The following is a 26,881-nucleotide window of genomic DNA, read 5'->3' as shown; positions in this document are numbered from 1 at the left end:
CTCGCGAGGGAGATGGTGCGGTTCTGTTCGAGGGCTCGTCGATACGGGACGTCGCAAATGTCGTTAGGGGTTTGATAGGCTGGCAGGACACCCATCGGCTGCTGTATCGTGACTATGTATCGTGAGGTATCTAGGCTCGGTCGTCGTCGTCGCGTCCGTGTTGCTGAAGATCGACTTGGCACTGTTGCCGTCATCACTGACTTATGTTGACGCGTCGTGTTCGTGTTAAAAGCGTGCTCGTGGTATTTCGTCGACCGTGCCTACCGCGACCGCGACGGTGGACTCTATAGAGCCCACGCGAACGCAGAGGGTCGCGCAGCGGCCTGCAGAGGTCGTCGCGGCCGCGGGCAGACGTGTTTTGCACCGTGATACGACTGAATTCCAAAAAATGGGTATCTCGCTGGTTTCGTGTTTTTCAAATCTCGCTGTTTCAGTCTGGTTTACTAGAACTAGTTCGTAACGAGGCCGACTCTTGACTCAGCGTTGGACAAAGTCCGACATTCGAGTCCTAGCAACCCTTAAACCACTCAATCTTTAGCATCGGACTGAGGACGATCGCGGCGTACACCATAGGTGATTTGTCCCACATATTGAAGTACTCCTCTGGCTTGTGCCAGGAGTGATCGCAGCAAACCGAGAGGTAAGAGTATGTCGAAACCACTCCCTACGCGCCTCGTGGCGGAAAGCGCGCGGCAACACGTTCGGCTCACGAGCGATTGGTCGAGATTATGCTCGGATCTGGCGGCTACGTCATACGTTTCCTCTCGACTTTCACCACTCAGCGCGTCTCGAAACACTTTGTCTATCAAACAAAGGCGACCAAACCACAACATTGTCCACACCATAGCTGTCAGCAGTGCTACGCGCTGTTGACTCGAGACCCCGGGACGTCTCTGGCAGGGAATAGAATATATCGGTCAGAATCGCACAAGGATGCTAGACAACCCGCGCAAACGGAAGTCTTCGCTACTATCGCCGCCCTTGAGCAAGTCTTCACGTCAGGTATTATCACAGTGCTACTGAATTCCTATGTGTGCGCTTAAGCTGATCAGTACGGAGAAGATTGATACACTAGTCGCGCAATCAGAACACCGCGTAGAAGCTCGGGGGCCACAACCGGAAACCCAAGATTCGCTTACTTCCAAGTGCATCGATCCCGAGCTTAGGAAAAAGCGTAGGCGGACTGCTGGCGCGTTCGTCTTTAGCGAAGCAGAAAAGCGTAATGCTGAGTGTCAGTCCGGACAATTCCAACGAAAGTCGCGACAGGATTCGAACTGCCGAACACAACGAGTGTCAGAGCAAGACCCAATTGAGTTTTGGGCTAGGACTGGACAGTGGCTAAAGGGCTTCAGTCAGATGAGTGGATCAGAGATTGATGGCGCAAACAAACGGCGTCGGTCCAGCACACCAAGTTACTCGAGCCGTGCAAGAGATGGAAGTGTCCCCCCCGCCTATACAGCTGCGTACGAGGAAGAGCTGCGACGGTATGGTATAATGTTTAACGATCTGACCACGAAGGATTCAGTGACCACACAGAGCAAAGAGATGTGTCAGGCCTTATTAGACGTCCACGACCTTACCCCAGCTTACAACTCTTGCTCTGAGGAGACATATATCAGACTGTTCCAACGAGCGAGCAAATGCGGCGAGGAAAGGATCCGCCGCGACCTCACACCTCATATCGTGCCGTCAGCGGAGTTGTTGTACGTGGTCGATCGAGATGCTGCCTTGCAAAATGTGCGGGAAGAATTATCCGGGGACTGGACAAGATGCGGTCTGCTTGGCGGCACGCAGCTACGACCTGACTACGCCTATGGCCTGTCATCGGCAACATTCAGCGAAGAGGAGCGCAGCAAGCTGGAGAATTACACAAGCATCAACAACCCTACTAAGTTCACGGATTCCATGTACTTCCCATTCCTCTTATGCGAGGCCAAGTGCGGGAAGAAGAACATCAATGACGCGGACCGACAGAATGTCCACAGTGCCAGCATCGCCGTGAATGCGATCATCCAGCTCTGCCGTGTTACCGGCGAATTCCATGCGCAAAGGCTTAGCGGTCAAATCCTTGTGTTTAGCATCTCGCACGATAATGAGAGGGTCAAGATCTACGGTCACTTCCCTCTCATAAGGGATGGTTGTATCACGTTTCACCGATATTATGTCCACGACTACAGCCTAGACGGTCACGGTGGTCGCGACAGAAACACCGGTACCAACTTCACCCGTGCTGTTTACCGCACTTTCTATCCCCAGCATCTGCGGAGAATCCAAGAAGCTGTCGCGCGTCTACCAGACCCACGACACTCTTCCATGATCTCAGAGGCTAGCGTTGGGGAAGGAGAGACACAGGCAAGCGAACAGTCTTCGCAAAAGAGGGACATAACGTCCAGGCCACCACTTCGACGAGCCAAAAGTCGCGGGAGCCAAGGCGAGTTGACTTTGATGAAACAGCAGATGTCGAAGATGGAACAAATGTACAAGGATCAGATAAACCAACAGCAAAAGCAAATGGAGAAGCAGAAGGATGATAGCCGCAGGCAGATGGAGCAGCAGAAGGAGGACAGCCGCAGGCAGATGGAGTAGCAGAAGGAGGACAGCCGCAGGCAGACTGCTTTGTTGGAGAGACTGCTTGACCGAGAGCAAAGCAACCAGGATAGCACTACAGTACCAACCGGCGGTATTTAGAAGCAAACCTAGAGCTCCCGTAGCTGTTGTAACTTAGCTCTCTCTCCCGTAACCGCGGGCGCCGGCATTGATCTCAGAGGTGACCTTGACACTACGACACTTGTCAACGTCAACTGTGCGCCAACCACGATATTGTTCCCGATACTCCGTAGCTTGCCTTATATCTGCTACGTTGACGCTATCGAAACGGCGCAATGGACATCGATGCTGGTGAATGCGGCACTTCTGACATCCCCAGGATCGGCCTTGCGCTGTTTGAAGCACAAGCTTCATTATCGATGAACCGCGAGCTGGGGGCGCTAGGCGCCTGCTGCTGATCGCCTACGGCCTTATTAGTTTCTTGCATGGAGAAGGAGTTTTCATATAGGTTGACCGCTTCAAGCGAAGGCATATCCTTATCACATGCTACCGCATTATGCATCAAGTTACCGCACTCGTTCAGTCGACGTAGCTGCTCCCTGTCCACATCGTCTTCCGATCCTCGGTTGAGCACTGTATGGCCTAAATGCTGCTGAATTTCTACAGGATGCTAGGCTGCCGGCGATGTATCATCTAATATAGCATAAGCAGCGCTCATCGGCGGTTTCTTTGTCTTCCTACTGGTCGTTTTCTCCAGTCGCTAGGACAGCCCTGATTTTCGTCTCGCACGCGCTGCTACGGACCTACTAGTCGTGGGAACAGGTTGCGAGGACTTGCTAAGCGGCGAGAGGCTAGAGAAACCGGTAGAGCTCTTGAGCTCCAGTACCTCGTCAGTACTGTCCATCTTTTGCTTCTTATAGCGATTGAAGGCATCGCTAAACATACCTTGCTCTTCGTACAGCTCTCTGCTAGCGGTCTCGACGTCGCAGATCATGAGGTGCGCTGTTGTAGCGGCCTTCAAGCCTAGTTGCATCCGACTTCCAACCTGTGTACGGTAATGGATAGCACGCTGTAACGCGTCCAGCGCCTGTTTCAGGTTCGTGGTCTTGCTGAGGTCTGCAAGATGTCCTAATAGACGCTTAGATAGAACCGCTGGAAGGACAGCGTTCATAATCCCGGCATCTCTAGCATCGGCGCTCGCGATCCGAGAAGCATTACCAAGTCGGCGCGCTCATCTCTCGAACCTCGAGACATCACATCGCTGGATGTTAGCCTGGAGGAAATCAGCCGTTATAACCTTTGGCATACTTCATGCATTGCTGCAGATAGATCACAGGTGGACGAGGTAAAGTCAGCAGAAGGGTGTGCTTTTGTCCGGTGTTTGAGACACGACACGGCATGTCATGTAGTGATCTATCTGCACTGTATCCGAAGCCTCGTTAGACAATAGTGACCGGAATGCACAGCTCTTCTTGATACGCTTCTCTATGCATAATACCATGCACATAGCCCTCGCCAACCAACGTCCACCAGCCTTCAGTGTTAGAAGGCCGCAGTATCATAGGTACCTTGCCTCCTTTCAAGATGAAGACGTAGTCGCTGGCCTGCATTGCCTTGGGGCCCATGCCATATGCTCCGTTGACTGTTACGAATGATCTGCGATTGACCGTCGTTGCGGTTTGCTCAAAGTATAGTGCTACGTCTTTCCTGCCAAACGCCATCCGGAGGCGCGCCACAACGAAGCAATATGCCAGCACGATAGCCATCAGGATCTGACAACTCCATAAGCAGGACGGGATATGGCGCATGGCCAGGTAAGTATTCTCGAAGCTGTGGAAGAGTCTCTTGGATTCGAAGTAATTTTCGTACAGCACACCACCCGAAATTGTTTGCCAGAAGACCGAAAGCATTGGCTCGTGAGTCCAAGGGTCAATGCGATTGCCATCCACATCAGCTAGCCGTCGCCAGTCGAGCCAAGGGTGCATACCTTGCAAGAGGTCGAAAAAGAGGCCGAACCTGACTGCGCGGACCTGGCTAGGAGAGTATTCCACAGAAACGCGATGCACTCCAGCAAATTTATATCCCACAAGCTTGAGGCCATGGTTGAGCGTGTCCAGTCTGCAGTCAGATACACTAGTAGCAGAGCAGCAGAAGCTGGGTCCTATCGTGCGGCTCAGCAGCTGCGCGCGCCATACGAACGCTTCAAAAGGCATTGTATGGTCTTGCCAAGAGAAGGCACTCCCGAGAACCCAGGAAGGACGATCGGTGTCAGTGTTAGTATCTGTTGCGACGACGCTAAGAATGTCCAGGTTTCCTCGCCACTTGATGCAGCGGTACGTTGCTTGGATAAGCACTTCCTCGACATCCAAACTGTAGTCTGGTTCCATGCCGTAGCGCTTTGCTCTGCTCACTAAGCCAAGCACCGAGTAAACACGATCTCGTGCGTCTGTAACGTTGCAAGAGATGTTACGAGCCAGAACGCAGGCAAGATCGTCGTTGCCCTCGATGTACGCCATCTTCTGATTGCCCAGCGTGTCGTACACCATACCCAGGGCGGGCGCAATCGTATCGATGGCTATGCTAAAGTTGACCCAAGGGACGACGTAGTCGCCGCAGTAGATAGACGACTCTTTGGCCACAGTCGCCTCTTGCACCACCCAGCCCCTGTGGAACTATGGTCTGGCGCAAAGGGCGAGGAACAGGTAGAAAGGCGACTCTGGGCTGAGCATGATGCCAGAGGTGACTGTTCGGATGTCGAAAGAAGTACGGCGCGCTTCTGATGTGATGTCCTTGACGAACTCGACTGCGCGAGCAGTAGATGCATCATGTGCCCCAAGCCAAATGTTATTGTGCGAGCCCGACGAGTAAATTTCTCGCATTTTGCTGACTTGATCACTTTTCTCGGCATTGCTGTTCTGGTTGATGCACAGCGCATCAACCCATAGCACCCGGACTGCTTCAGGGCGACGCAGCCTGGTCAACGCAGCGGCTAGGCTTTGACGAATCGTAATTTCTTGGTCATTTACATTGATGACGGGATCATCTAGGCAAGCTGTGGTCCAGCGGTATGACACAGTCTCGTAGTTGCTTTCTTGAAGCAGGACTGTCTGGAGGCGATAGCGAAGAGGCCCGTGACCTGGTAGGAGCTCGATTACACGGATATGGGGCGGTGATGCAGGTAACGGCGTATACAAAGAATTTTGTCCACCTATATTGGTCTTGAACAACGTCGTGGAACTCGCAGTGGCACATTTTCCGGTGTTAAGTCCTATTGTCACGGTAGACCTCCGGCTTGGGACAGTGGCATCTCTCGCGTGAGGTCCCTGTCGCTGACATAAAGCATGCGCCGTGTGGAACGTGCTATGTTTGCGCGTGTTGGATGTCGAGAACATAAAATATTGAATTAGGCTGTAGGTATGCGGACGGCGTGGTAGGAGGCGTAGCCTCTAGGAGCTTAGGCAGTAGAGGGACAACCACCTTGCCACCGCCTGAACAGGAGTTGGACATTAGACGAAGTGAGGCAGTCTCGATGCGGTAAGGCCGAGAATGCTTCGACCATCGGCCAAGCCCTTACTTCCGGGCATAGCCGCAAGTACGTTGCGGCTGAAACCGTGTAGGATAGAACCAACCAACCAACCTATACGCATACAACACTCGCTACACTCCGACCCAACTACATTCTTGTTTACTACCAGTAAGCACATAGCTAAGTGTACGTCGCGCATATTTCTATCATTGACCACGATAGATAGCCCTACCACGATGCAGAATAGTCAGCGCTATTATGGCACGACTATTGTGCGATATGCGGCCGTATTACTCTTCAACATCGCACGCCGTCGCCGTCGCAGCTACGGGAGTATAGCATACATAACTTCCGGGATCTGCGTCAAATCTTTAGGCTCAACTACACTTGCGGAAGCACACGCTATAGTTTTCGTACAAGAGACGACAAGAATTCCTATTCCCAAAGTGATCGTAGTATTCACATACATGGACAGGACGTACATTGTTATAGAAAGATTACGCGCCGAAAACCTCTCCACAGCTTGGTGCCGCCTGTCTCCAAGCTCTAGTGGCATTATACTGGATCAGATGCGGGCTATTGTGCATGAGTTGCGAGGGGTTCCCACGAACCGTAGCAATGCGGTAGGAAATGTTGATAGTGAACCAATTTTTGATCCTCGTCTACCTCGAACTTCAACATAGGGTCCGTTCTCGTCAATTACCGAGTTTCATAGGCAGCTTCGCAATAGTTTGGAACGCAGCTACGACGCGCAATTCAGCTCAGACCTGACCCGGCTCATCGATTTCCACGAACAGAACTGGGATCCTCCACTCTTCACTCATGGTGATCTAAGGGCCTCTAATATCCTTGTACAGGGCGACAGGATCGTTGGTATCATTGATTTGGAGACGGCAGGCTGGATGCCCTCATACTGGGAACATGTATGTGCTTGGAACGCCAACCCGCAGTCTCTATTCTAGCGGCAAGAAGTGTCGAAGTTTATGGACCCGGACCCTTGTGCCGTAGAGATGGAAGTTATCAGACGCAAATACTTCGGCGATATCTCTTGAGAATATATCGTACTACAACAGCCTAGATGATGGCGCTATAGGACAATTTCTCTGCCATCGATCAAGTCCCAAGTCGGCACTCTCGATGTGTCGAATCCTGCTGTCCCATCGAATCTGTGTTGGGCGATCTTGTACCTTGCTTTGCTCACCCTGCACCGGGCATCCGGACCACGCCTACGATACACCAATACAAGCGGAGTGGACGGCGCTTGCGAGGCGGGCAAGAGGGGAGTCACGGGTTGTGTTCGGGCACGAGCTCTACGAAACACCAAACACGAAGACCAAACTGCGGAGCAGATCGAAAGAGACAAGACCTACCACAATCAGACAGCAATCGACAACAACAACGCGTCGCTCATGTTGCTGTCCTTTCATCGGCCTACTGTCATTCGCGTCGGCAGGGAGGGGTATGCCAGGATCCGTTAGTACTTGCGGGCGGGCGTGATGAGGAGGACGGTGGAGGGACTAGCACAGGAGGACACGGCAGGCACTGCTAACGGTATGCAGCATCCACGTTCAACAGGAGCAAGGGTCGCTTTCGAGCTATAGTCACGTGACCGCTGTGAGTCACGTGGCTTTGCCGAACACAGAGAAATTTTTTACCACTATGGATAGGGCGGACACAAATGCGGCCTCGGCCGAGATCCGACAGCTCGAGGACACAGTGAATGGCCACGAAGAACGCCTTCTGCAACTTGAAGCGGGAAGACGTGAAAGAGGCCCGCCGGGTGTAAGAGGGGATCTAGGGGAAAGAGGACAGCAAGGGGTATCGGGACGAGATGGACGAGATGGACGAGACGGGAGAGATGGGAGAGATGGAAAGAACGGGCGCGATGGGGAACGAGGGCCGCAAGGAGAACCAGGGCGTGATGGGCAGGATGGTCAGCACTGGTCGGGTGTGTCGAGAGGTGACCAGTCTCTCCGTCACGGTTGGGGGCGACAGTGGGCGAGGCCGTCTGTTATTCTGTAGTATTGTGTGGCACCGGTCGTAGCATGCCTAGTGTCCGGTGTTCGATTCGCGACCGAGATGATACCGTTCTGTTCAAGGGCTCGTCGATGCGGGACTTCGCAAACATTGTCGGGGGTTTGATGGGCGGGCAGGACACCCATCGGCTGCTGTGTTGTGACCATGTATGTGAGAATGTTTGGGCTCGGTCGTCGCGTCTGTGTTACTGAAGATCCACTTGACACTATTGCCTTCGTTACCGACCTATGTTGGCGCGTCGTGTTCGTGTTAAGAGCGTGCTCGTGGTGTTTCGCCAACCGTGCCTGCCGCGACCGTGACGGTGGACTCTGCAGGACTCAGCTGACGCGGAGGGTCGCGCAGCGAGCTACAGAGGTCGTCGCAGTCGCGGACAGACGTGTTCTGTACCGTGATACGACTGATTTCCGAAAAAGTGAGTATCTCGCTGGTTTCGTGTTTTTTTTCCCACAAGTGTTGTGTAGGTGATTATGCCATCCGCGGCCGGGCTTTGTCCAGTGCTAAGTCATGATCCAGGCCTGTTTAATAGGAAAGCACGAAACCAGCGAGATCCTCACTTTTTGGAATTCAGTCATTCTATTGTACATACACGCGTTCTAAAGGACCTGCGAGGTGTCGTAATGCCAGACGCGTCGCCCAGCGCGTCAATCGCGACATGGCGACCTCGTGGCCCCAGCCGAACAATTGGCCCAACCCATACCGCGAGCACGCCCACCAACTAGCAAAGTACCTTCGCGGCACGCAGAGTTGTATCGACCGCTCGCAGAGCCGGTCAGTTCCCGCCGCCCATGTCACAGCCATCCTCATCGGCGCCGCCTCCCTGATCGCCAAGGTCCAGACTATCCCGGATGTGTCCAGTCTCTAAGAGAAGCTCAGCATTATACAAGCAGAGGCTGCCGCATCCACGCAAGAGACGAAGACGGCCCTAGAAAGCATTAAGGCAGAAATACGAAATACTACGCAGAGCATCGAGAAGAACATCGCAGTCGGCGAGGAGGCCATAACAGCTGCAAGAGAGGCAAAAGACGTAGGCATAACAGTTGCCGGAATAGCGAGGGAGATCAAGAACAATGGGACACGCGGCCATACAGGCCTGCCTATAAGCTATGCAGCAGCCGCAATGAACGGCGCTGAGGGAAACGAGGGAAGCGAGGACGGTAGCCGCGCCGACCAGGACTGCCAATATAACTATCGCGATCCTAATCACGAAGACCCTGACCACCACGACGGCTCTGATGGTCATGACAGTGAGATCCATGAAGGCGAGGGTCAAGGCGCATGGCGAGAGCGAGACCAATGGTGGAATCAATATCATTAGAGGGACTTCGGCACCACGACAAGGTCTTTGAATCCGAGCATCGATCTCACATGGTCATAAAAGCTTGGGATGTGTTGAATATCTAGCAACGACACATTAGCGACGCGGCAAAGACTCAACACGCGGTTCAGGGAGCACACCGCCACAACAGCCGGCCTGCGCACCCAGCGCCACGCGTTCAGCGTAGCTCCCAGCACTTGCCATTGATCAGGCGGCGCCACAGTGGACCGCACACATCGGCACGGTCTTGATGAGCAGTTCTCGCCCTTCTGACATAACCGAGCGCCCAATTGCGGCGTGGGCCATCTTTCGAGGGCAGAAGCTTGTACCAACTGATTTGAGTGAGCTTCGTGTTACAATGATGCCTTATTGATGCTTACTGCGATTCCGAAAGCTTGTTACCAAGCATCAGGCAGGCTCCTTCGCCAAGATCCCTTTCAAGCAACTGGTACCTCCTACTATGCTCCTCCATGTCGCAGACCGCTCTCTAGATGGACAGGGGCGGATCCTTTTGGCAGTAACGGCTGACCTTAGCGCGTTGAGCATAGTATCCTTCCGGTGCTTGTTTGTAGCTCGGCGTTTGAAGAAGCTTAAAGAAAACAACACAAGCGGCACGGCGGATGGGACGAGACTATCCGTCATCATCTCCAGCGGCCGTCGCACACATGTAGGTCTTGATCAGCAGTGACAACGGGTCTTCGGGTCCCGGCAGCATCACGGGCCCACCTATACCCAGCTCCAGAAGTCGACCTCCCCGCTCTCGAGATCCGTCAGGAAAGATAGCGTCTGCCCGTCGGGCCCTTCGTATGTGGCGAACATCTCGAATCTGTCGTCATCTTGAGTGCGTCTGTACTTGACCGACAGTCCCAGCTCTGGATCATCTCCTGCAATTTTCCTCACTTCCTCGAGCAGCTTGTTGAGATAGCTGGCTTTCTCCTACGATAACTTAGCAAGTGTATCGCCTACCAGACCACGCCGAACGGGTATTGGCCGTGTCTTGTCTGAGGTTGATTGGTTCGCCGTCACTATCGCCAACAAGTTAGTTAGCGGAGGCGCATCCTTTTGCAAACGCGTTGGTGGAGGCTGTGCATGCAAGTCGCAAGCGTAGCTCATTCGAGCCCACGCCCGAGCTGAGAGCAGGTTGCTGCTCTTAGGCAGCCACATGATAGTAAAGGAATCCAAGAAAAGCACTCAATGTGCGCACGCCGCGAGTGGATCGTCTCCGCAGGCAGCAAACATCTCGTCAGGATGGAGCTTCTACCATCTTGCAGCCGCAGCGTACGACGGATCGAGCGATGAACAGCGGCGGTCCCATGGCTGCTAGGCAAACTTTCTGCGCCTCTTCGAACTGACGTGGCACCGGCTCGAGGCCAAAATCCAGAATGGGCGACATCGGGAGCACCGTGGCCCCGTGGGCGGCCTCACATAAAGCTATTGTAATAGGGTGCCGCAAACATTCGGTCGAACGACCCAGGTTCGGCGAGGCATAGGTAGCAGAAGCAGGTTTCCGTATGCAACCATCTTTGCGCTAGAGTTGAGTGAATCGCTGGCAGAAGGACCGTGTCAAACGCGATGTAACGTTGTCGGTCGTAGTTAGTAGAGCGGCTACTGTACTTCGCCTCCGTCGTCTGTACGGCAACGAGTCAACGCTGCGCATGACTGTTGGCCCTGTTGGCGGCGTGACGGTGGAAGTGAGCCCACCCCCTAGAATGTGTCCGTGTGACGTGTCCGTGGTCTCTCTAGGCCAGCATGCACCTTTCCGGACGCGCCGCATCGAGACGCGTGACCGAACGCTAACCGTGTCGCATCATGCGAGGCCGCCTCGAGTGACGATCACGATATGCCGACGCAAAAGCTGAGCAGCTAGGCGCAAGCAACCGTGTCACACGGGGCTGAGATGTTCGTCACAGGCGGGCGTTCTGTGCTCGATGAACAAGGTACCGCCCTCGACAGGTGGTATGTCGTGTTCGCTTCGCCGACCGCAGAAGAGGCGCAGGAGAATTTGATCGGCAGGGGCAGAACATCGGTATGTGAGGGGTCCGGGATCAATCGTCCGCCAGCATGTGCAGGGCGGTGATCTGAACAGGCACGAAACCCCATGTTAGCAATCGTATGTACCTCGTTGTAGAACGAGTGTCGCGGTCCTGGTCACCTACTGACGACACACGTTGATTGCCCGTGGTGATGTGCCGGTTGCTCGTTATCTGCGAGCAGGCTGCTCAGAAAGTGGTGGCCGAAACGCCGGCGTCGACCGAGGGGGGTCATGTTTCGAAGAGTGGTGGAAAAGAGAAAGAGGACGCGAGGGCGGGCGCTCGCGAAGTTATGCAAACGCGCACTGCACGGGCCACCGGTGCTGCGCCCGCTTCCAGACGCAGATGCGTCCGTTTCCCGAAGCGGAACACCCAGCAGGCAAACAACACCTGACAAGCTCGAAGAGTTACTATACTCACTTTACAAAGTACTGTACCAGCTCGGCCTCACCCGCTTGCGCCATAACAAGCTCACAGCAGAACTCATGAGAAGACACACCACCCTTCCAATCAGGCCTTGCAAAGCAGCTTCCATGCAACCAAGCAACGACTACTATTGCTTGAATCTTGAACGTATCAGTAGTGTTGCGCTCATCAAAGGCATTGCTAAGATACATCGTTCTCTGTAGCCTGGTCGATTTCACTATATAGCAAGGCAATCACGTCAAACCAACGGGCATCAGAGGCCGGCCCGCATACGGTGGGGGAGGGTCTAACCACGAAAGCCGTTCGCCATATGTATCCTCCTAAGCCTGGTCAACATGCCGACCACCTTGATTGTGCGACTATGGAAGGCCGGCAGCTTCAACTCCGTCGTCGATGTCACCGATGGCGACAGCATAGAAGAATACTGTTAGCTTCGTACTGTTGAGGACTGAGACGCGAAGCTCAGCACTGACCGAGCGCGAGTGAATGAAAGCCTGCAGAGCGTGTCAGGCTTCTCCCAGTCACTTCTGGCTTCACTTCATTCACAAGAGAACACACGACGCTCTGACACATGCTTTATTCTAACATTCTATATCTCTTCGCAGTAACTAACTTTAACATCTGCCAACACCACCTCTAGAGTCCAGTCTACTCACTACATCAGCTTACGAAGAATCATAATAAATCAATTCGACCAGCTTAACCGACATATACAAACAACATGGCGACTACGCAAGGAGGTATCCGCCGTGCCTATCCAACCTTCGGCATCGCGCTGGAAATCATCGTAGTGACTCCGAGTCATATCTCGACCGAAACAGCACGTCGAAACATACTTGAAATATTGTCCAAGCCATTCGAAGGCCAATGCAACGTGCCCGAGTGCACATTCCGCTACCGTCATCATCTTCCAATCCAAGCAGAGAAGTACGACTTGCGCTCTTGGTGCGTGCGTGAGACTTCGCGTCGGGGATTGTTGTCTGGTGTGTCGAGCTCTCACGCCGACCTTCTGGTCCCAGGAACGACGCTGCATAGACTCACAGTCAACTCCCCAGGCGGAAGAAAGTGGACCGCGACCCGGCCAAGAACTGCAGTAAACGGCTGCACCTGCTTCTCGCCCATGGCACAGGTCACTTCTGTGCTCAAGAGATTACACGATGCCAATCTCGAGCCGAGCAGGGACATACTTGCCATCTATACGGATTCCAGCTGCGACTTGCGTGTCTATGTACACAGCGGCCACCCAGCATCTGGCTTCAGGACCAAGACACTCAAGAATGTCTTGAAGTTTCTCCTGATGTTCGAGGCACAGTTCGACACGATCATGCCGGACGTCGATCGTCTACGAAGGGGAGTCCTTGACGTGCTGAGCAGCGAAATGGACTTGCACCAAGTCTGGGATTGCGCGGATTTACTCGCTGTCTGCTCGACTTGACCTACTACCTGCTCCGCGGCGAACGTCCTACCGACAAAACACGAAGAAGATGCAAAGATCATGGAGTTCTTGCAGCATCCTGCCACGCTCTACTGCGAAGAGGTAGTAGCCTGGATCAACCCTTGTGTTGGTGTAGTGGCGTTCGTTGAAGCCTCTACCTATGGCACCCCTCATTCCTACATCAAAGACAAGTGGTTCGATATGCACTACTCGTTGCCGCAAGTCTTGACAGACATCCAAGTGGACTCGCAAGCGGTGGAGCATTACAATAACGTACTGCTTTCCGGCACGGAGTACACATACGAACGACAGAGGTACGAGCGCACAGTCTCGGAGGTCGAAAATCATATACTCCGGGATCTGTTGGTCGATGTGGCGCTTCAGCGCTACCAGAAAGCCAACCGCTACACCGTCAGTCTGACAATCCTCGAAAAGGTGATGCTTGGCGAGTATGGCTGGCTTCCAGCTGGATCCCCACTCCACCTACCAGACTTGCCGATCGTTACTATCGTGGACGACGTCTCATACATGGCGCGTCGTGGCGACACTGAGCCACTACAAGAGAACTTTGTGGCCATCAAGAATCTTCCACGCCACCTGCAGAAGTGGCAGCTGCTGGAGTTCATGGCGAAGCAGGGCTTACCAATGCCAATAAGATTGACATGCCTGCACAAGGACGAATGGTTTATCGGTGTTGCGTTCGCAGACTATCACGATTCCGAGATAGCTGCAGAAGCAATGACTTCGATGAATCAGCTCACGATTGATGGCAGAGAAGTGATGGCTGAGCCCAAGACAATGCAATCGAGGATGCATCGCAACCTCGTTTATCGCCACGAGCGACATCATCGGGTGTGGAGTGGAGAGACTTCGAGCACAGAGCGCGAGACGGAATCCTTGAAAGCTTCAACCTCGACAGCAGATGCTGATGCCTCTTCGCAGATTACTGACCAGAATTCGGTCGTGGCAGACATGGAAGCGGGTGCTGAATCCATTGCTAGTGGATCGGATGAGTATCACAGTTGTTCGGAATGGCCTTCTGCAGAGCAATAGCATAGCATCGCGGGTTTGGCGCAGCTCCTCCGGCAAAAGATGGACATTAAGCATCGGGCTTGCTCGTGTGGAGAGCAGCGTGGCGGGCAGCTGAAAGGACAGCATGGCCGCCAGCATACGGTGAGCAAAATCTGTCTTAGTTTTCTCTCTTTACTTCCTGCATCTCATTGCAATGAAGTCGGCTCGAACAGGCCGTCTCGCCGAAGTCGAGACGTTCAATGACAAAACCTCGTCAGTGACGTAGCACAATACCCCACCACCCCTCCTTGCATGAGCCGTTTCATGAAACTCATACACGTCAAACAGAAAGAATATAGAAGGTGTAGCGGAGCTCTGTCCTTATAGTGATATCGATCCATCAAGGTCGTTCTTTCAATCATTCACTTACTTTCGCCAAGCCGAACGACCAACATACATTTATCGAGAACACCAGAGACACGACCACAATGGCGTCTACAAACATTCCCAAGGAGATGAAGGCGATCCAGGTTGTGGAATACAAAAAGCCATACGAGATCCGAGCAGTCGACGTACCTCAGCCAGACCAACTAGCACCATTGGATCTCCTCGTTAAGGTCGCCGTCGCATCAAATTGCCACACAGATTCCATGGTCCAGCAAGGAGTCTTCGGCACACCTTTACCACAAACCGCATCTCACGAAGGTGCTGGCACAGTCGTGGCTGTCGGAAGCGATGTCAAAGAGTTCAAGCCAGGCATGCGAGTAATGTGTGGCCTGCCTTTGCACCCTTGTGGTGTTTGCCACGATTGCTTAGGACCAGAGAACCAAAAGCAGTACTGTATGAGTCTTGCCTCTGGTCACATCGGCGTTCAGACAAACGGATGCTTCGCCGAGTACGTCAAATGTGACTCGCGATCGACCACGCCCTTGCCGGACGAAGTGTCGTTCATGAGCGCCGCACCGCTGGCTTGTGCTGGCCGGACAGCATACCGGTCAGTCATCAAGACGGGTCTGAAGAGTGGTGAATGGATAGCCTTTGTTGGCAGCGGAGGTGGTCTTGGTCACCTGGGGATTCAGTTTGCAAAAGCACTAGGCTATAAGATCGTTGGCGTTGATGCGAGAGATGAGGGTCTGGAGTTGACAAAGCACTATGGCGCAGACATTGTAGTTGATGCGAGGAAGGGCAAAGATGAAGTCGTGAAGGAGGTCCACAAGGTCACTAACGGCATGGGCGTCGACTCAACCGTGACACTGTCAGACCACAAAGATGCCGCAGCGATTGGTTGTGCTATCACGAAGATGCATGGAACCATGGTCCAGATCGCACAACCTGACAACATTGAGATTCCGTTCCCGGAGATTATCTTCCGAGATATCAGGATAATCGGGTCGTTGATCTCTTCGGCGGACGAGAGTAAGAGTATGCTGGAAATTATTGCCAACCACGGCATTACGGTCACAACGCATCCCTTCGAGGGTTTGGATAAGATTGGGGAGCTGGTTGAGCTTGTGCACACTGGAAAGTTGAAGGGCAAGGCTATCATTATTGTGGACAAGGAGCAGATCGAGCATGAGAAGAAGATTGGTGCGAAGTATTAGTGGTATGATGGAGAGGCATTGAAAGAAAGTTCCCACATAGGCTGCGACGCCATGAGAGGGTGACTATGGGTGTATCAGTAGTCAAGAAATGGAATCACTGCCACTCTCAGCCCTCCAGTGAGGCCTACTGACGATGGGGGAGCTCCCAAACCCACCAATGCCGAATGACGCAACCTAACTGCATGCTTGGAACAAGATCCTTGAGCTGCTGCCTAGTGTGCTCGCTTTACCAGCAGACGAACGAAATCATTATGCTCGATACCAAGTGCAATGTCTGAAGCTATAGACGGCAGTATGGGCCTTGACCAAGATGCCCGACGTTTCGCCTTCCCTCATCCAGATCACGGCGTTGAAGGGCATCAGGCCAGTATCTATGCTATCGACCTCAAGCCTCCTTACCTTCTGTCTGGATCCGCAGACAGAACCATCAAGATCTGGGATGTCCAGACCCAGCGCATTATACGAGGGCCACTGATAGGACATGAAGGCAGTGTGATATGTCTCTAAGCTGATCTCGAAGACGATATCATCGTATCAGGCAGTACGGATGCATCTATCATCATCTGGCGCTTCTCGACCGGCGAGCTTGTCGAACGTATTGTCAAATCGCATGAAGAGACTGTTCTGGACTTGTGCTTCGACGACAAGTACCTCGTGACTGGAAGCAAAAACAAGTCGGTCAAGATCTGGAGTAGGCCGAGCACATTTGAAGCAGAGCTGGTCGGAACCCTAGATCTCCATGGAGCTGCTGTCAACGTAGTGCTGACGCAGAAACAAACCGATGGTTCACGAATTCTCTTTACAGGAAGTGGCGATCACACGATCAGTATGTGGTCACTGCGACACTCGGGATCTGAGCTCGAGACGAACCACGTTCGTAACTTCACGACGCATAGGACGGGCATAGCAGCTATGGATGTTTTTGGCGATCAGCTTATCTCGGGTTCTTCTGACAACGCGGTCAAAATTCACGATATCCATGCGGGCACAACGATTGCGAGCCTCGAAGGCCACACCAATCTTATAAGAACTGTCCAAGTCATTGCAGGTGCGAACGGCCTGTCTACCGTGGTCAGTGGATCCTATGATGGGACCATCAGGTTTTGGAGGAGATCTAAACATGAGACGGATGCTGGTAGTCTTCCGCAGCAGTGGTCGGAAGTGGATAGACTCGAATACGACGGCGCAAACAACCCTGAATCCACAGATGCCGAGCTCGCCAAACGCTTTGGTGAGGGCAAGAGAATATTCGACTTACGAGTGAGCAGTCACGGTGGCCACACAAAGTGATATGCGCTGGGCAAGAAAATGTCATCGCGGGATGGGACGTACGGGAGACCGAGCTGTAAAGTTGCATGTGAGTGAATGGGAACAGTGGCCAATGCTCCAAATTCCGGCGCTAGACAAGGATCCTGAACAGCTTCAGGCCATGTTTATGTCATCAGCGCGACTTCAACAATCAGTCGCGATCACAATAGCAGAATTTCTCTTCTTCGACTCCCACAAACATTGCGCGACTTCTTCCTCAACGCATCGCGTTCCGCACACCACTTGTCCGACCTGCGGCACTGTACAGCATTGCACAACACAGTTTCCTCCAACCAGCGTCTACCCGATGGCCAAGTCTTAACATGTCGCTCAATCTCGAGACGGAGGATATGGGTCAGCATACCACAATGGACGACACACCATCCGCCAGCGCATTCTCTAACCCTGCCTGGTTCCTGCCCATACCAGACAATGACATGACAGACGCGCACATACCAGACTCGAGTGGTATGCGCATGTGTCTGTTGAATATCATCAGCAATACTAACAGTCGCAGGTCCTCTAAAGCGCAGTGGGTGCGACGTGGAAGCCGCTACCAAACGTGTCAAGCGAGACAAACAGACTGTCGAGCTGGGTGCGACACCTGGAATACGTGACACCCGAAACCCAGAGGACTCAGAGCTCTTGAATTCCGTTCGAGGACTTCTAGACGAGGGACTCGGGCTCAGTCAAGCAGAGAAAGAACTTCTCGCGCACGACCTCGACATGGGCAAGTTCGACGCTAAGGCCGAGCAGAAAGTGGCGGAGATTGCTCAACAACAGCGCTCTGCATTACGAGAAGTGCGGAGACGGGAGTCTGCGAGCTCTAGAGCATATCGCCGCCACTTGGCTGAGAAAGAGCTAGAGAATGCCAAGCTGAAGCAAGAGCTCGCTGCGCTCGAACCACCTTTCTCTCGCGATCAAATGCGAAGAGCCACGGAAGCAAAGGAGGCGGCCGAAAAGTGTTTCGTACAGATGCAGGGAGTAATTGACAGACTGAAGCGACAAGTGCAAGAAGAGCGTGCTGCTAGACGCCGCGATCACGAGGAAGCATATCGAGAGGTCAACAGATACGAAGCGAGACTCGATGCTCTAGCCTTGGTCGTCAAGGCCGTGATCGAAGCGAGGAAGGCTTTCAGTAGATTTGGCTTGGCAGAACCATTGACATGGAGGAATCTAGTTGCTGAGTCGCAACTGCCACAGCCACTACACAACCATGGACCTACCTTCGATCGACACTGTCTTGCCTGTGTCTCGGGGTCGATGCAACCGGGTCATCATGGCAATGGGCAAACATCGCAGCAGGAGAGTCCTGAGGAGGATGTGAGATCAGTAGAAGAGCCCTCGACCGTAAGGGAGCACCGGGCGACTTCCATGGGCTTCCCAGAGATCGAGTCGGTCGACACTATCGACAGCTCATCATACGAGACGGACAGCAGCAGTAGCAGAGAAAGCATGTTCGGGGCTCCCACTGTACTCGAGCGGCCACAGATGGTATCCACTGGAATACCAAAGACTACCTCCCAAGAGCCCACTCGACGCTCTCCCGGTACGGAACCCAAGCCCCCGACTGTCCAAAAGAGGAAGATCCTGCTTCGCACTCTTGACGACTACATCAAGACCGATGCGAGGCTCATTCAACCACTCTCCACTGCGAAGCTTGGTCGTATTGCTTCAAGATCAGGCTTCCGCGAGAAGTTCCGTCTTGGCCGCGTCATAAAGTTCATGCGCGACAATAAGCGGATCGCGTTGTCGCAGGATGAACTCAAGGAGCTGTATGGACAGTGCACGCGAGAGGAGCGACTGCATCTGACCCATACATCCGGCGCTGGCAGCTCAGCGGCCTCTAGCAGTGCCGCAGAAGAGTCTGAGAAGGATGGAGGAGAGGCTGAGGTACTGAAGGAGAGCTTCGACCCGCCTTGTCACGACGAAAGTGGCCGGAGCACTGAGAACCAGCATGGATCTACATCCACAGTCACCCAGGAGCGCGACAACACCCTTATGGGATGCACAGGTAGCGCCCCTAGACCCACGGATCCCGTCACAGCACCACTTTTCGGCGCTTTTGGGTCAGCAAGGCAGGCCTCTAGCTTCGGTAAGCCAAGTGCCCCATTGAGTGCCAGCACAGAGACAAACAAAGCGTCCACACCTTCGGACAAAGCCGCAGACGACATACAAGAGGACAAAGGCGACGAGCCAGCCTTCACACCACCGACACAGCCTCGCGCAATGCGTGGCACACAGCAGGGCTCACAGCATGTTGGCAAGGGCAAGGGCAAGGGGCCAGCAGACCCTACCTATCATGAGAAGATCGAAGAGACGAACCGGACACATCGAGTCCCTCTTGCGCACAGAGATCCCAACATTGGCAAGGGGCCTGCCGCTGCATCATCCAAGCACCGCGGCTTAGACATTAAGGGGGCCGCCGCGGCGGAGGCTGCTCCAGAAGCCGAGAGTGATCCATATGCTGCGGAGCGAGAGCGCAACCGACACAAGCGCGAGACGCGCAAAGCTGCCCACAACAAGGGCCCGCAGCCAGGTCGTCGAGGAGACCGTCCAAACAACAGGAGAAGACGCTTAACGATGGAGGGGAGATGGGACAGCAGGCATGACGAGCTCCAAAGATCCGCGCCGCACCCTCGTCCTCGATCAACATACTGCGGTAACGAAAGACACGTCAGAGATCTCTCGGCAAGGGCTGACGCCCGTGCGCCCCTTGCGCTGGTAAGGACTGACGTCCACAAATACCGCACATGGGGGAGGAACAACAGTCGTGTCTTTTCGGGCCAGAGGAAATGCCGAGGCGAGGGGCGCAATGACCGGGAGAGCGCTGGTTGACTAGATGACTGGAAGCAGAATGTTAGCAATAGGGAAGGACTACGAAAAGCAAACAAAGCTCCGCCAGAGGCGTGGAGTGCGAGATCTGACGGGACAGAGATGAGGAAGAACCGGAAAGGTCAAACAAAGCTCCGCCATAGGCGTTGAGTGTAGAACCTGACGGAACAGAGATCAAAGGACGGAGCATCTCCATAACATGAACATGTAGAGAAAACTCAAGTCCAAATCCATGAACCCATGCCCAAACTCTCACTCATCAATCTCCCTCAATATCTACCCTCTCCTCTCGAACCCTACAACATCGCCCTATACCCCCCCTCCCTCTGAACCTCCACCCCCATATGCTCCAACAACTGCCCAATATGATCCACACCCCAAAACCCCTCCGTCTTCCCCTGCGCATTCGTCGCCACAAACCACGGCAACCCAAACGCCCCATCCCCAAACGCCTTCTTCGTATTCTCCGCCAACATCTTCTTAACCCCCTCACTCTTAACCCCCTCCACCACCGCCTTGACCTTCTCCCTCCCCACCACCGGCTCCAGCACAGCCTCAATAACCTCCACCTTCCCAATCGTCTTGCTCTCAATCCAGAACGCACGGTACAGCGCGTCGATGGCGGGGACGAGAGAGGCCGGGTGGTGGGAGGCGATGTAGCAGAGGGCGCGCTGGGTGTTGACGGTGGATTGGGGGAAGGGGACGGGCATGGAGTCGGACATTGGGATGGAGAATTGTTTCGCCCAGCGTTCGCGTTCGAGGCCGATCCATTCTTTTTTGTTTTTGATGAGGACCGGGGCGGTGTTGCCGGCTTGTTGCATGAGTTGGCCGAGGTGGATGGGGATGTAGGTTATGGAGTTGGAGAGGGATTCGAAGGCGGGGGAGTTCTGGGTGAGGGAGGTGTGATTAGTGGGTGTGTGGAGTGATGGGTAGGTAGGAACGATTGCGCCATTGCTGTGGCATGTGGCATGCAATGGGATGTGGTGTTTAGTGAACAGGAACACGACTCACTCTGGTCAGCCAGTACGCCATGTACCCAAATGGGCTGATGATGTCGACGTAGAGCGTGATCGTGCCATTGCCGCTCGACTTTCCTCCCTTCGCGCCCAGTGTTGCTTGTTCTCTTGCGTCGTCCATAATGCTGGTGTTGTTGTTCTACGTTGTGTTCACATCGCAGCAACACAAAGAGGTCGAGCTGCTATGACGATGATCCATTGAGCCGAGGTCAGGTCGCTGCGGAGTTTGGACGGAGATAAAGGCGACATGTTTATCGCTATGAAAATACATCTACAATGCTGCTTAGAAGGAATCGTGAACATCATAAACAGCCTACACCACTTCTCATGGCTTCTCTGCCGGCACATGAATACTCTCCCGATCTACAGGCGAAATGTGCCCGAACAATTGGTCTCCCTCCTCGGTAGCTACGAAACGCTTAATGTATGTAAGACTTCTCAGCTGCGGTCCAAACCACCACATTCCCAGCGTACCAGTAAAGCCCAGCACGCTGAAGAATGCCATCATACCGAAAGCCCATCCATATCCAACAGTATGGGCCCAAGGTTCGAAGAAGAACATGACCGTTGCTCCGAGGATGAAGCGGTAGAAGTTGACAATGACGAACACCTCTGTAGGGTGGTTTCCGAAGCACTCCGAAATGTAATTGATTGTGATCGGCAGGACAATCGAATCCGCAAAGCTGACGAGGAAGAATGCCACAGCAATAGCCCAGTAGGTGAAGTTGTACTGGAGCGCTGCACCAAATAGTCCAAGTGCGAAGGGCAGAAGGATGAGAGGCGGGAGCATAAGCGGGTAAAGTCTGAACTCTGGCTTCCAGATCCCGCCGTTGCGCTTGCACGCCCACAGAGCAACGCGGTCGTTGAGCAGCAGTGCGTGGACTTCTGCTACCACGATCGAGAGCCAGGAGATGAAGCTGAAGCAAGCCACCTGTACACCTGTGAAGCCGTAGCCGCCAGCTTGTTTCGGTAGCTGGAGGAAGACACCGATGAGTGTCTGTACAGGCACTGCCCAGCCGAAGGTGATGCAGACGAAGGCACCTGAGATGAGTGTGATGGGCTGAACCCCGATGAGGATCGTGTCAAAGGGACTACGATAGATTGGTGATGGTGCAATGACTTTGTGGCCGGGGGAGAAAGTGGCAATGCGGTTGGTTATGTAGGACTCGGCCAGCGTAGATGATGATTTGCGTGTCCCGAATTTTCGGTCGTACGTGGTATCTTCCATTAGGAAGAAGATGAGGATTGCAGACAGACCGATCACGCCAGTCACCCAGTAGAATTGGACTGGCCATGACTGTGTGCCAACGATGAAGACTGATGACGTGCCAGCAAGGTACGCCCCGAGAATCCAGAAGGCGGTGTAAGTGGCATAGGCCTTGCCACGCTGGTGCAGAAAGAATGTATCGAGAATTACACCTCCACCGAGGGCGAAGGAGGCTGAACAGAAGGTCCCCGCCAGCCAACGTGAGACGATGAAGCTGTTGTAGTCTCCGGCGCCCGTCATCAGCGATGACCAGATGCACATGCCCGTCGCGAGAAGTTGGGTCCAGAAGATAACTGACGTCCTGCCGAAGTAGTTGCTGAGCGGCACCCAGAGAAGTGGGCCAGTGGCAACACCAGCTGCATTTGCCGCTGTACTGTACGACACCTCGATGGGAGTCTTGCCATACACAGCAGCCTGTACGTTCATGCCAAACTGGTTCGCCTGCCCAACGGTGCCAGCTGCAAGAGCTGCAAAAGACACGACACCAAGTATCGTCAGCTTCTTCGTCAATGACCAGTTGAGGGGGTCCTTCGGATCGTCCGTTGGCTGTGGCTCCAGCAGAATGCCATGGCTGGATCTCTTGAGACTCGCGTTCTCAGAGGTAGGCGTATCGTATCCCGACTTCTTGAGGCTGCCCTCTTTCGAAGACAAATCGCTGTCCATGGTTGTCTCCTGCGCTGTACAATAGCTGGATGATCTGCGTTCAGACTGAGGCGCAGGCCGCTTCATTCTCAAGGCTAAAGGAAGGCATCAAGTCAGTAGTACCTACATATACGCCTACGTCGGGGCACATGGTCGGAAGAGTGGCCAACGAATCTGCTAAGCACTCGCCGTTCCGACATGGCCCATCCGAGCTCTGTATGCGACCAGTGGTTGTTGAAGACCAGTCGAGATGCCGGATCTGGCCTGGTGTCATGCAGGTGAGGGTGCCATGTGGGTTGTACAGAAAGTCTTGTCGTGGATGTTGCCCAGACCGGAGTCCGATATGTTATGGCTATACCGAGCGGATGCGGTACGGCCTTGCTTCCGTGCGGTCGATCAAGGTGGAATTACAGACTTGTAGCACGCGACCTGAGCATACATAGCATATGGGTAGGAGTCGTGAACGATAAGGCCGGATTGGTCACTGCCTTCACTGAAGATCCCGTCATATTTCAATCGGCGTGGGCCGAGTGGTCAGTTGGGACTGTTTCCATCGTAGTCTGCGAGGTACCGGTAATCTAAAGGCATACATGACCATGCCAGTGCCCGATCTTGATGGATCGTGACATTAGATGTTGATGTCGTGGTGGATGAAGAAGCAGCACTTGAAGAAGAAGCTCATGACTCGAAACGCCTGCCATTTCTGACATGTGGTCCGAGCGCCTCACTTTTAGCGGCATCTCGAAAGACCTCCAAGTGCTGCACTATTTTGCGCCAGTGCAACAGCATAACGATAATGGCGAAACGACCTGCGGAATCACCTCTGGAGCAGTCATATAGCGATTCGCCGGCATCGAAGAAGGCGCGCGTGCAAGATGTCCCCGACGAAGATTTACCTCCTCCACCTCCACCGGCAGAGGTAGCCCAGAATGGACATGCCAATGGCGCATCGAATGGCGCAGACGATGACGATGACGAGGAGGAAGATGACGTCGCATACCAAGGCACAGGCTCGCTACGGCAAAAGGACGCGACGGAAGGATACTCAGATCTCTACCTGGACACAATAGCACGAACGCGACTAGACTTTGACTTCGAAAAGTTATGCTCGGTCACACTATCGCATATCAACGTATACGCATGTCTGGTATGCGGGAAATACTACTCGGGTCGAGGGCCGAAGACACCGGCATATTTCCACGCGCTCGAGGAGAACCATCATGTGTACATCAACATGGAGACGAAGAAGGTGTACGTGCTACCCGAAGGCTACGAGGTGAAGAACAAGAGCTTGGACGACATCAAAGTCGTGGTAGACCCACGCTTCTCGCAGGAAGAGATCAAGACACTGGACAAGGAGCCCAAGCCGCAATGGGACCTGCTGGGCAGGAAATACATACCCGGATTCGTTGGCCTGAACAATATCAAAGCGAACGACTACCTAAATGTCGTAGTACAAGCGCTATCACACGTACGGCCCCTGCGAGACTTCCTCATGCTAGAAGACCTCTCCTCAAGACCTGAGCTAGTGAAGCGGTTCAGCGTCATGGTCCGCAAGATCTGGAACCCAAAGTCCTTCAAATCCCACGTTTCGCCGCACGAGCTGATCCAGGAGATCGCCCTGCGAAGCAACAAGAAGTTCCTCCTAACCGAACAAGCCGACCCCGTCGACTTCCTGAGCTGGTTCCTCAACAACCTCCACCTCTCCCTCGGCGGCAGCAAAACCAAACCCCGCAGCTCCCTCATCCAGAAAATCTTTCAAGGCTCCCTACGAGTAGAGTCCCAAGCAATCAGCGCCCGCGCCGACGCCGGCGATCGCCTTCGCTTCGAAGACGCAGACATCAAATCCCAAACCTCACCCTTCATGATCCTAACCCTGGACCTGCCCCCCGCACCCCTCTTCCAGGACGACGTGGAGAAGAACATCATCCCCCAAGTCCCCCTCACCACCGTCCTCCAGAAATACAACGGCATCACCGGCCAAGAACGCATGAACACCCGCGTCCGCTATCGCCTCCAACACCCCCTTCCTCCTTACCTCATCATGCACGTAAAACGCTTCCAACCCAACAAATTCCTCCAATCCCAACGCAACCCCACCATCGTCACCTTTAACCCCCGCGCGCTGGACATGTCACCCTACGTCGCTCCAGATCCGAAACTTCACAACACAGGAGATCCGATTGTCTACGACTTGGTCGCGAATGTCACGTACGAGGGGGTGAAAGTCCGCGATGATTCGGTGGAGGGGGAGGCGGAGAGGAAGGTGTGGAAGGCGCAGGTGAAGGAGGGTGGGGAGAGGGGGCAGTGGTGGGAGATGCAGGATTTGTTTGTGGAGAGGGTAAATGCGGATTTGTTGGCGACGAAGGAGAGTTATGTTATGGTGTGGGAGAGGAGGAGGGGGAAAGGGAAGGGGAAGGCGTGATAGCAGCGCGCGGCGGAAGTCGAGCGGGATTGGTTGTCTCTACTGACATAACATGAATGAGACCAAGGCCCAGCTGAGCCGTGGCGTTTGACCGCTACATGGCCAACCTTGCTGCATCAACTATCAACGCCCAGGGTGCGGCGTATTAACTCCCGTCTCACTCAACCCAGTACCCTTGCGCTGAACACCGTTCGGATCCTCCAGCTCAAGAACCTGTCCATCAGGCGACAGCTCAGACTTATGCGTATCCACCGAAGAACCCCTATAATGGTTCGCAGCGAGCTCCAACTTCTCTGACTGTGACCCCGAGCCAGGCAATTCAGACTTCTCATTGCCGAAATTGTGCTGAGAATTGTTCTTGCGACGACGTGCCATCATGAAGAGCAAGATAGCGCCAGCGAAAATCAGCAAACCACCCATACCGACACCGACACCAATTCCCGCTTTGGCTCCTGTTGAGAGTCCGCCGCCGCCACTGGAGCTTGATGATGCAGTCGCGGTAGGGACGGCGGTTGGGTTGAACGCGATAGCTTGACAAACAGCAGTAGGAAGCCGTCCAATCTCATCAAAGCCATCCTTCCCATTAGGATTCTGGATGAAAACATTCGACACATTACACCCACAACCCTCCTCAATCTCCACCTTCTCCGGATGCCGCTACGTAATTAACCGCTAAAGTTTAACGAGATTCGACGCGCAAATCCTAGGGTCTAAAGGGGGCCCCTCAGCTCGTCAACACTACGTACATATAAGACTAAAGTTATTGCTATGTTTAGATCAAAGCTATCGCTACGGGCGGGCCCTTCGCGCCATGCTTGAGACGGATTAACCGGCTCTCTCGCACTACATTTTTCTACACCGGCTTCGACACCTGGGCCATCGACATACAAATTCGCCCAACGTACCCACTAAATAGCTTCACCAGCAACCACGACCCAGCGCTACAGCACTCGAACGGACATTCACTCCAACCACCACCACCATGAATCCATTTATCGTGCTGTCAACCCTCAGCCTCCTTGGACCAGCCTCAGCCGACTGCAAGACTTGCGCTTTAACCTTCTACAAGATTGCCTGCAGGAACGAAATTGGTGACTGCCGGCCTGCTAGGATCTCGTCGATTCATTTCTGGGGAAAGACGGCCTGCTGTGATAATGCTGCATATCCGCATGTTACTTGTACCAAGGAGTGTCAGGAGCGACCTCCCAAGTCAGGCGGCCGCAGCCAAGCCAAGCCCACGTGACCGCGGAGCAGCTTGCTACGAAGCGCCTAAGGCCAAATAGCGCCTAACGGCTATCCGCGACGCTAAAAGGACGCCAAGACGACACTACTTTCGATGATAATACAACGTCGCGACTAGTTATCGGATCTAGTAAAAGTATATCTAGAAATATATTGAAGATTAATTATACGAAGTCTATAAAACGATAACGTGCTTCACCACCGAGCGGGCCACACTA

General features: G+C 53.8%; 15 protein-coding genes across 15 annotated transcripts; 10 read left to right on the top strand and 5 right to left on the bottom strand.

Annotated features, from left to right (window-relative positions):
• Positions 1-1,029: 1,029 nt before the first annotated feature.
• Positions 1,030-2,586, top strand: CLAFUR5_12419 (uncharacterized protein; the record flags this gene model as incomplete). Its single annotated transcript, XM_047911567.1, has 1 exon — positions 1,030-2,586. One exon carries the CDS (start codon positions 1,030-1,032, stop codon positions 2,584-2,586), a length of 1,557 nt encoding a protein of 518 aa, XP_047767010.1.
• A 1,400-nt stretch (positions 2,587-3,986) lies between these two features.
• On the bottom strand, positions 3,987-4,268 carry CLAFUR5_12418 (uncharacterized protein; the record flags this gene model as incomplete). The annotated part of the gene is made up of 1 exon (XM_047911566.1): positions 3,987-4,268. One exon carries the CDS (start codon positions 4,266-4,268, stop codon positions 3,987-3,989), a length of 282 nt encoding a protein of 93 aa, XP_047766904.1.
• A 2,041-nt stretch (positions 4,269-6,309) lies between these two features.
• CLAFUR5_12417 (uncharacterized protein) lies at positions 6,310-7,125 on the top strand (the record flags this gene model as incomplete). Its single annotated transcript, XM_047911565.1, has 3 exons — positions 6,310-6,705; positions 6,757-6,996; positions 7,036-7,125. The coding sequence occupies 3 exons, from the start codon at positions 6,310-6,312 to the stop codon at positions 7,123-7,125; spliced, it is 726 nt and encodes a 241-aa protein (XP_047767015.1).
• A 1,637-nt stretch (positions 7,126-8,762) lies between these two features.
• On the top strand, positions 8,763-9,425 carry CLAFUR5_12416 (uncharacterized protein; the record flags this gene model as incomplete). Its single annotated transcript, XM_047911564.1, has 2 exons — positions 8,763-8,964; positions 9,019-9,425. The coding sequence occupies 2 exons, from the start codon at positions 8,763-8,765 to the stop codon at positions 9,423-9,425; spliced, it is 609 nt and encodes a 202-aa protein (XP_047766909.1).
• A 726-nt stretch (positions 9,426-10,151) lies between these two features.
• Positions 10,152-10,818, bottom strand: CLAFUR5_20284 (uncharacterized protein; the record flags this gene model as incomplete). Its single annotated transcript, XM_059463120.1, has 2 exons — positions 10,152-10,361; positions 10,708-10,818. The coding sequence occupies 2 exons, from the start codon at positions 10,816-10,818 to the stop codon at positions 10,152-10,154; spliced, it is 321 nt and encodes a 106-aa protein (XP_059319141.1).
• Positions 10,819-13,001: 2,183 nt separating this feature from the next.
• CLAFUR5_12415 (uncharacterized protein) lies at positions 13,002-13,316 on the top strand (the record flags this gene model as incomplete). The annotated part of the gene is made up of 1 exon (XM_047911563.1): positions 13,002-13,316. One exon carries the CDS (start codon positions 13,002-13,004, stop codon positions 13,314-13,316), a length of 315 nt encoding a protein of 104 aa, XP_047766911.1.
• A 60-nt stretch (positions 13,317-13,376) lies between these two features.
• CLAFUR5_12414 (uncharacterized protein) lies at positions 13,377-14,369 on the top strand (the record flags this gene model as incomplete). The annotated part of the gene is made up of 1 exon (XM_047911562.1): positions 13,377-14,369. The coding sequence occupies one exon, from the start codon at positions 13,377-13,379 to the stop codon at positions 14,367-14,369; it is 993 nt and encodes a 330-aa protein (XP_047766910.1).
• Positions 14,370-14,815: 446 nt separating this feature from the next.
• On the top strand, positions 14,816-15,928 carry CLAFUR5_12413 (Alcohol dehydrogenase; the record flags this gene model as incomplete). Its single annotated transcript, XM_047911561.1, has 1 exon — positions 14,816-15,928. One exon carries the CDS (start codon positions 14,816-14,818, stop codon positions 15,926-15,928), a length of 1,113 nt encoding a protein of 370 aa, XP_047766906.1.
• Positions 15,929-16,198: 270 nt separating this feature from the next.
• On the top strand, positions 16,199-17,218 carry CLAFUR5_12412 (F-box/WD repeat-containing protein lin-23; the record flags this gene model as incomplete). Its single annotated transcript, XM_047911560.1, has 2 exons — positions 16,199-16,418; positions 16,467-17,218. The coding sequence occupies 2 exons, from the start codon at positions 16,199-16,201 to the stop codon at positions 17,216-17,218; spliced, it is 972 nt and encodes a 323-aa protein (XP_047766905.1).
• A 341-nt stretch (positions 17,219-17,559) lies between these two features.
• Positions 17,560-20,074, top strand: CLAFUR5_12411 (uncharacterized protein; the record flags this gene model as incomplete). The annotated part of the gene is made up of 2 exons (XM_047911559.1): positions 17,560-17,704; positions 17,754-20,074. The coding sequence occupies 2 exons, from the start codon at positions 17,560-17,562 to the stop codon at positions 20,072-20,074; spliced, it is 2,466 nt and encodes an 821-aa protein (XP_047766908.1).
• Positions 20,075-20,367: 293 nt separating this feature from the next.
• CLAFUR5_12410 (Glutathione S-transferase kappa 1) lies at positions 20,368-21,208 on the bottom strand (the record flags this gene model as incomplete). Its single annotated transcript, XM_047911558.1, has 2 exons — positions 20,368-20,958; positions 21,083-21,208. 2 exons carry the CDS (start codon positions 21,206-21,208, stop codon positions 20,368-20,370), a joined length of 717 nt encoding a protein of 238 aa, XP_047766907.1.
• A 204-nt stretch (positions 21,209-21,412) lies between these two features.
• CLAFUR5_12409 (uncharacterized protein) lies at positions 21,413-23,017 on the bottom strand (the record flags this gene model as incomplete). The annotated part of the gene is made up of 1 exon (XM_047911557.1): positions 21,413-23,017. One exon carries the CDS (start codon positions 23,015-23,017, stop codon positions 21,413-21,415), a length of 1,605 nt encoding a protein of 534 aa, XP_047767313.1.
• Positions 23,018-23,792: 775 nt separating this feature from the next.
• On the top strand, positions 23,793-25,421 carry CLAFUR5_12408 (putative mRNA-splicing protein ubp10; the record flags this gene model as incomplete). The annotated part of the gene is made up of 1 exon (XM_047911556.1): positions 23,793-25,421. One exon carries the CDS (start codon positions 23,793-23,795, stop codon positions 25,419-25,421), a length of 1,629 nt encoding a protein of 542 aa, XP_047767314.1.
• A 123-nt stretch (positions 25,422-25,544) lies between these two features.
• Positions 25,545-25,796, bottom strand: CLAFUR5_12407 (uncharacterized protein; the record flags this gene model as incomplete). The annotated part of the gene is made up of 1 exon (XM_047911555.1): positions 25,545-25,796. The coding sequence occupies one exon, from the start codon at positions 25,794-25,796 to the stop codon at positions 25,545-25,547; it is 252 nt and encodes an 83-aa protein (XP_047767321.1).
• Positions 25,797-26,403: 607 nt separating this feature from the next.
• On the top strand, positions 26,404-26,664 carry CLAFUR5_20086 (uncharacterized protein; the record flags this gene model as incomplete). Its single annotated transcript, XM_059462930.1, has 1 exon — positions 26,404-26,664. One exon carries the CDS (start codon positions 26,404-26,406, stop codon positions 26,662-26,664), a length of 261 nt encoding a protein of 86 aa, XP_059319140.1.
• Between the last annotated feature and the right edge of the window lie 217 nt (positions 26,665-26,881).

Source organism: Fulvia fulva, chromosome 10 (assembly GCF_020509005.1).
Source record: "Fulvia fulva chromosome 10, complete sequence".
Lineage (NCBI taxonomy): Eukaryota > Fungi > Ascomycota > Dothideomycetes > Mycosphaerellales > Mycosphaerellaceae > Fulvia > Fulvia fulva.
The sequence above is the reverse complement of the archived record's forward strand: the minus strand, read 5'-3'. Positions and strand labels throughout refer to the sequence as shown.